The following is a 7,901-nucleotide window of genomic DNA, read 5'->3' on the forward strand; positions in this document are numbered from 1 at the left end:
CCTCTTCTCCAGGCTGAACAAGCATTAATCATGCGTTAAACTGCCCAAAACCCTGGTGAAAACTCTGGAGCGCCCACCAAAACCTTTCACTTTCTCCAACAGCCCAAGTTTATCCAAGCGCAGATTTTTCAAGAGCAGTTTTGAAATGTTTAATGTGCTTTTTGTCGCAGATCAGCTTTACAAGGCAGCTCGTCCCACCGTCATCAGTATCTCGATACAAAAAAAAAAAAAATCTTACAATGCTTCGTTCGCTAAAAAAAGAAAACCACTACAACATTAAAATCGGGGTTAGGTAGTTCTTTTCCGTTTGCCAGCTGTTTTGTTACGAGGAGCCTCCCGACGCCCGCTGCTGGAGGTTGCTGTACTTAATAACTTACACGAGTTCTGTACATAATTACAGTCCGAGTATGCAGCTGTACAATACACCGCCGTCAAACACCACGAGGGCAAAGAACTACTATGCATGAAAGCTTTTTGCGGAAGATTTTGTAGTTTATTTGACCAAGAGTCAATTTGATATCCTTATACCAGGAAACTAACCTCCGTCTTAGGCACTGATCCAGGCAGAACCGCCTCGCAGAAAAACCTGCTTCTTTTGCCAAACTCTTGCATTATTAAAAAAATTTGTATGTAGCTCAAAGTCTTTTAACAACTCTATAAAAATAAGTATTTGCTAGTCTCGTGCTTACCTTCGCATACATGAAGTACTCGAGTAACTTCACATTCTTGTTCTGAATTAGGTTCACTGCAGGATTAGATCAGGCAGAAACTTCCAAACCTTAATTTGTCAAGTCTGACTCAACCAACATCGGGTATTTCAGCTTGAACAAAAAAAGATCTGTCTAAACACAACTCAAAAAATTAAAGTTTGTACCACAGCAGATCAAGCTCACGAACACCGAGTATGTTTTCCATGGTGGGGGGGGTGAAAAAAGGTGGGAGGGGGGAAAAAATCACTATCATAAGTTTTAGCACAGGATATTCAGGGAAAACATACTGTAAGACCATGCGTTGTAAACGTTTCTAGGAATCATTCAGAGACTATTGGCTTTGGAATGGAATTTTCGAATACTCGGCATTACGCAGGGCGGTAATTAACAGCTAACGCTATGAAAACAAGCGACTTGACCACGAAGTTACACCAGCAAGAGCAGTAAAGGCTCCTGCACCAAGGAGTTAAAGTGGCTATTAACTGGTACTTTATTATGAAGTCTCTAGCACTGCGGAGTCCAGCATGGCACGGTGAGTAACCTCGTTACAGCTGCAGCCTTTGTTTTTGCTTGGTACAAAACAGCTGAACAGCAGCAGAACAGTTGTTCTGCCGAATCTCGGATTGGAATGGGTTTGTTTCTCCAGAACAGGGATGAGTTGGAGATTTAAAGTGAAAAGGCTGCATTTTTAAATCTCAAATATGTGCAAAATTCCGTTCAGTACAGTAGAGAACATGGTAGAGAGACGTGTGCAATCCTGAACACTACATCCCAACCCAGGTCCTGCCAATGTATTGCACGCAATCACACGGAGCGTGAACTCCCAACGGTTACTCACAACTTTCCGTACTATTTCCAGGAGTCCTCCTCACAGCCGGTGTTCTCTCCCCACCCTGCTCTGTGTCCTTCCGTGCAGTGCATCAGGTACTGACATTCATAACTGCTGTACGAAAACATGGGTCCGTGATGGTTCTAACAAGCTTCCTTCAGGAATTTCAGTAAACTCTCCATCCCAAGGCAGCTGTAACTGTTACAACGGATTTACGAAAGCAAATGCAGTCTGAGAGATGAAGGTGTGTGTCTCCACTTCCCTAAGGTCTCCAACAGCTTTTAAAAACACAGAAAATGGATTCCAATGTTACTATTTGGCAAGTCCCTTGATTTTGGTGCTTCAGCCTTGACGTGATTTTCTGTCTTCACATGTTGTAGGCAACATAAATAGGATCCAACTGATCAGCCAAAAATCCGTCTCTCAAGTGCATTCGCTGTTTCTCGCCACGGGAATTGATAGGAATAACACCGGGGTCCACAATGACGACGACACCGACGATGAGATAATGCTCTTCCAAAACCACGTTTGTCACCAGCGCGACCAGGTCCAACGCCTCCTGTTCCGAGCCTTCTAGTTCCACGACCACCACCAGCAAGTTGGTCCATGTAAACACAGCGCTGCGGGCATGACACGGTATTAACGGTGAGAAGGAAACACACAGTCAAGGGACGTCAGTTACGCGAGAGGGACTCACCCGCAATGTCCTTTGTAAGGACTTAACAGTGCAGCAAACGAGCACAGGTGACATGACAGTAACGTGAAAATAGGCGTCAACCAAGAGGTATTAAAGCTGTAACTGCTTGGGATATCATGCCGGTTTAACCCCCAAGCAGCTTCTCTGCCACTTGATTTTTAACTGTCCACCTGCAAAATGTAACTGGGTCTGGTGTACGTACAGCTGTGTTTTTATGAGTCCTTTGCTCTTAGGAATTGAAAAGGGAGGCATTAAGATTTCACACTCACTGTGTGCATATTCATGTACTTGTGTAAATCTTCACAGATATTAAAGGAAAGACAAAACCTCCCAAAGATTACCAGTAAACACGACTACTTTGAGACTGGGGAGGACCTCGGCCAACTGGCATTATGTCATCCGTTAGGACCAAATGAGACTGTTTAGGGCAGAAGATCCCATTCAAGAAATCCTTGAGATGTGCTGACCACATCCAAGCACGTACATTCTGACACAGCCAGGGAACTCAACAACACAACTCCAGGTGCCCTGCTGCCCCATCCACGCCCTCCCCTCCCTGCCTTTCAGGCTGCCAAGATCGAACTCCGATACAGGGGTGGCCTTTCTCTGGTGAGTTCCCCCTACAAAAAAAAAAACGCTGTTCCACAAAGCTTGACTCCTGCTGATTTACAAGAAATAAAAGAATACAGAAGAGGAATACTGAGGCTCTTACCATTCCGCAATGCTCTTGTGTGCCCTTATCACAGAGGTCTCTATGTCAATGGGGTGGTACCTCATTCCTCTGAGCTCCAGCGTTTCATCCAAGGAGCCTACCACATACAGGGCATCGTGCCTCTCTGCAATACAGCACAGACACTTACAACGTCATCAGAGCTACAGATCAAACGCGTTCCATTTGTCAATGCTCATTCCTGACGTTCTAAGATGCTCCTGGTGCTTCCTAGGAGCAGGAGTCTCTAATACACATCAAGTTCTACCGTTTGGAGAGAAGACAATTAAGAGGTCACTTCTGCCTAATGACTCCAAGCAAATGAAATCAGACTAAAAACAATGTCCGGGTCATCCAATTCTCCCCCTTCTCTCTCATAACATAATCTCAGTTTATAAACCCGATCAAACCCCATTCTTAAAGCATCTTCTTGTCCCACTGTTCTTACCAGAGAACAACTCTCCTCGGATTGACAGGAACACTTCCAATTTCCAAATTTATCCTTCTTTTCTTTATAAAACCAGCTTATACCCACCTGTTCTTATGCCAGCAACATTCTTCTCAGCTTAAGTTCCCCACGCTTAACGCAGCAAGAACAGCTCTATCCCCTCCTCAGCCTTAGCTTTTCTAGGTTAACGAAGCTCAGGAAGAGACTCAGGAGGAGGGGGCCAACACAGAGCTGCTCAGTGTACTAAGCAGGCTGAAGGGGTGGGAAGGCTTGGGGCCAGGAAGGGACCCTTCTGGGTAACGCGGTGGCTGTGAGCCAAGGATACCACACGTCTCTGACGAAGACTCTCTCTTTACCAGAACTGGCCTTTTGCTCTCTGATGGCACTCTGACTGTGGAAAAGGGAAGCCTGCACAATGCTGCTCCGGAGGAGATGGAATTGAGTGGGCTGCCAGAATCTCTCCAGTCAGAGCAATAGCATCTCCCTTTCTTGTTCTCAAGAACCCCAGGGAGACTGAATAGCACACCAGCACACCAGGCTGGAGAATGACCCTGTGTTAGCAACCTCAGACAACAGTTACATCACGGACCATTTCTGATCCCTGGACTAGTATCCGCTGTAACAGATGGGGTAGCTTCTCAACAAAAGTCTGCACCTTCAACAAACTGCTCTCCTCTTCATTCTATCAGGGCTTTGGCTTTCCTAACCTGATCCCTGACTTCTCAGACAACTTCCCTGTAACCCTCCCAGTCTCCCTGTCCCTGCTTCCACTCACTGTAGGCTTCCTTTTTGCGCCTCACTTTGTCCAGGAGCTGCTTGTTCATCCACACAGGCCTCCTGGAATTTTTATCCGACTTCCTCTTCATTGGCATGCATCACTCCTGAGCTTGGAGGAGAAGATCCTGGAATACTAGCCAGCCTGCCATACTAATTCCTGTTACAGTCAGCACTTTTCTCTGATGGAAGTCTGGATAAACTTGCAGGACAGTGTTTGCTCAGCTAGCTGAACTACCCCAAGGAGTTTCAAACACATGCTTCTGTCCATTTGTTTTCTCTTACCTCCACTAGCATCGGTCAGTTCTGTTCGGCGCAGAAAGCCAAGGTACCCAGTCCGAGCCCACACGGTCTGAGTGTCTCCAAAACTCAAGCGCGCAGTAAAGTGATCCGCGTGCAGTGCTTCTTCCCCATACACCGTGTAGTAGCCGGCAGCATTGTGCGGACTACTCACCCATATCTAGAGGATTAAAAACCAAAACCAATTTATTGTTTTAAAAGATCTGTTCCACTGACAACTTTTTTTTCTCCTAAAAAGCCAGTAGTAGCTATATTAAAATAATTTATTAACTTCTACTTCACAGAAAATTATCAGGAAAAAGGATTTTTATATACATGTAATTGGGGATGGCAAAGAACAAAAATGAACTAGGCATTTGGCCTACTGGAAAGGAAAGGAACACCTGTTAACCTGCAACCTGCTATTAGCTGGGCATCTCAGTATACAAATCCAGATGTATATAAAGCAAAGATTAAACCAAAGAGTAAATTACCTCCTTGCTACTGTCCCCTGATGGAGTACCTAAGATACTCACTGCCTTTTCTGGCTGCCCATCAGGCAGACTAGTCAACAGACATCGCCCGATATCGGCAGGCAGCCGTTTGGCAGAGGAGGGAGGTAACCACGCAGACATACATACACGTATGTGAACGGTTCCAGCTCTCCGCAGTTCATTCACCTGCCACATTATGTGGCCATCCCTGCCACGTTGTGGCCATCCCACTAAGAGACAGGCATTTATGTCTATGTTCAATCACTGCTGATAAAGTACAACAGCATCAAAGCTTTACCTCTCCTAAATGCGAGTCTCCCAGAGGTCCCTTGGTTTCTGTGTGCGCTATGATGACCTTTACCCCTGGAAGAATCTTGAATAAGCAGCAAACATTTAAAATAGAAGGTGAGAATTTTAATTCATCAAAAGAAAAGTTAATAATGCAGAGGCACAGAAGTCAGCAGCCTATGCTACACTTTCCCCTGCCTCTACATCACAGATACCAACCATCTCTTCCCACCAAGTTGTTTAATCATTTAAACTCTAAGCAGCTGTTTTGCAGCTTCAGAGCTGAAGTTGGTTTCACACCCCATGAAGACCCAATTTTTTTTTAGTTGCAGAAACTTCCCACTGCTTCACTTCACGCACCTGGCTTCCTTTTAACTTCATTTCACCCTCCCTAGTGCCTCTCCTAACCCTACCGTGCTTAGTGAAGCTCCCCGCACAGATCCTGTACCGAGATCCAGCTGACGCAGCTCACCACCCAGGTAAGGGTCATGAGGAGGAAGGATTGCCCTCAATCTCTCACCTTCCCAGACTCCATAAGTGGCAGACTGTGCGGAGAACCTCTCTCTACCAAACGCACCCTGAGAAAATAAGAGAACGCATTTGTACAAGGATTTATGAATTTAAAGTAGAAGGTAAATGGCTGTGTTCCAGTGGATCCAGCGTTATCCTACCCTCAGCTGCACTGACCAAACTGTCACGCCAACCAGCTATGGTGCGTTATTCACACTGCAGTAGGACCGGTAAGAGCACTCGTATTAATTAAGTTAACCGAGAGACACGTTAATATGAAATTTATGACTACAGAATTAAGCCTGATGGAACGATGTATCCTTGGCAAGTTTCCAGATGATGTGGGTACATGTGTGCGTGTGCTGATATGCTGTAGGACAGGCCTGACATCAATTTATTGGATCTGGGAAGGCTGAGGGAGTTGGTTTGGTCTGAAGGAAAAGAAGAGACTACAGACTCAAACTACTTTTTCCACTACCTAAAGGATTGTTAGAGAGAAGATGGAGCCAGATTTCTTGGAGTTGCACACCACAAGGAGAAGAGACCAGGGGCATAATACACCACACGGGAAATGCCAGTAAGGAAAACTTCTCCAGAGTGCGGTGCCAGTCTCGGCGCACACACCCGGAGGGGGGAAGGATCTCCATTCTTGCAGACTTTCTGTACTGAACTGGTGCTGGCCCTCACTAACCTGATGAAAAGCCTTGAAGCTGGTCCTGCTTTCAGCAGCAGCTTGCATGACGACATCCAGAGATCCTACCCACCCCCATTCTGTGACCAACCAGACAGCTGGCAAAGTCACCTTTTGCCAATGGCCTGTTTAGCTAAGAAAGAGCTAACGAGTCTAGGTTGTACAAGTCTGATGAACAGGCAGCAAGTTAGGTGAGGATGTAGAAAGGAAGAGCAGAACAAGCCAGGGAGAAGGAGATGCCGGACCCCTTCTAGCACACAGCCACCACTAAAGGATTCTCCAGGGTGGGTTCCCTGTATGTGGTGATGAGGGATTAGCTGCTGCCAAGAATATTTCAGCATATCAATGCAATGCAACAAGGCTGAACTTTCTCCTCAATGGCCATTAAATAGTTAATGCTTTAACATCATCTGTACCTGTCATGTCGAAGTGCTCTCATATCTACGTAGACTGTTGTTGGATCTGGTCCTGCTGTTCCCTAGGAATAAGGAGGACGAAACAAATTCAGCAGAAGCCAGAAAATCCTTCTTTCATTCTCACAGCCACATACACTTACACCTTCCTTTCCCTTTTTCCTTGACACTTATCAAGTACTGCCCTGATCTATAAGAAATGTAGTAAAATAGCCCCTTTTTCTAGAGTGACTGCCATAGAGCTCTGATGTTTTATGGGATCAGTAAGTGAACGCACGAGTGAAGTACGTATTTACAGGGGTGAGGTTTTAAAGTTCTATCTCGGTAACCACCTCCTCTAAAAATGGTGTCACAAGTGCAAAGCATGTGAGCATAGACCTGTGCAGGCCTAATCCCTTACCCAAAGCTCAGCTGTTCTACTTTATAACAGTTTTGTCAACTTTGAAGACAAAAAAAGCCCAACATTTAACTAAAACCTAACTAGCTAATCCGTATCTTTTCAAGGCTCCCACCAGTAACAGCCTGGGCAGAAGCAGGGCTCTGTTGCAGTCAGAGGATAAACCTTCCAGCCAACTCCAGTGAGAAGTTTCCCATTGCCCAACATGGGAAAAGGGAACCTCCCCCCACCCCACCCCATCCCCAGCAGAATTTAAACTTAAACAAATAGAAATTACTGTGAAATGCATATTTAAGCTATGAAAACGGGCAAAGTTTCCTCCCCACAGCAGTTTCTCACTTTAGAGATACTTAACCTGAGGCCGCTTGGCCATCAGCTCAAGTCTGCAGTGCTGGGGAGCAGAAATAACGCTCTGTAATAATGACATTCCCTCATGCCCCGCAGCACCGCCGAGGCTCGGCGACAGACAGCCGCACCGAATTAACGGTATGATCTTGATCTTTATACCGTTCAGGAATTTTGATCACTGCTATACCCCCTTTCTGCCTGTTGGAGAAAGAGGTTCTGTACTTCCGCTACAAGTGTTCTTTGTGAGGAAAAAACGATCTCGCTTGATCTGTTTCAAATGACAACTCTCTGTAACGGCAGGCACTGGACAGAGG

At 45.8% G+C, this 7,901-nt stretch overlaps 1 protein-coding gene across 1 annotated transcript in view; it reads right to left on the reverse strand.

The window, feature by feature from the left end:
* Positions 1 to 1,906: 1,906 nt before the first annotated feature.
* Positions 1,907 to 7,901, reverse strand: part of DIP2A (DIP2 disco-interacting protein 2 homolog A (Drosophila)) — a gene marked incomplete at its 5' end in the record, with an annotated part of 77,789 nt that continues 71,794 nt past the window's right edge. Inside the window, 6 exons of the mRNA XM_010161878.1 lie at positions 1,907 to 2,159; positions 2,949 to 3,072; positions 4,453 to 4,627; positions 5,239 to 5,313; positions 5,749 to 5,806; positions 6,846 to 6,907. Of these exons, the coding sequence (XP_010160180.1) occupies positions 1,907 to 2,159; positions 2,949 to 3,072; positions 4,453 to 4,627; positions 5,239 to 5,313; positions 5,749 to 5,806; positions 6,846 to 6,907 (747 nt within the window). The remainder of the gene's footprint in view (positions 2,160 to 2,948; positions 3,073 to 4,452; positions 4,628 to 5,238; positions 5,314 to 5,748; positions 5,807 to 6,845; positions 6,908 to 7,901) is intronic.

This window comes from Eurypyga helias, unplaced genomic scaffold (genome assembly GCF_000690775.1).
Source record: "Eurypyga helias isolate BGI_N326 unplaced genomic scaffold, ASM69077v1 scaffold5002, whole genome shotgun sequence".
Taxonomy (NCBI): Eukaryota; Metazoa; Chordata; class Aves; order Eurypygiformes; family Eurypygidae; genus Eurypyga; species Eurypyga helias.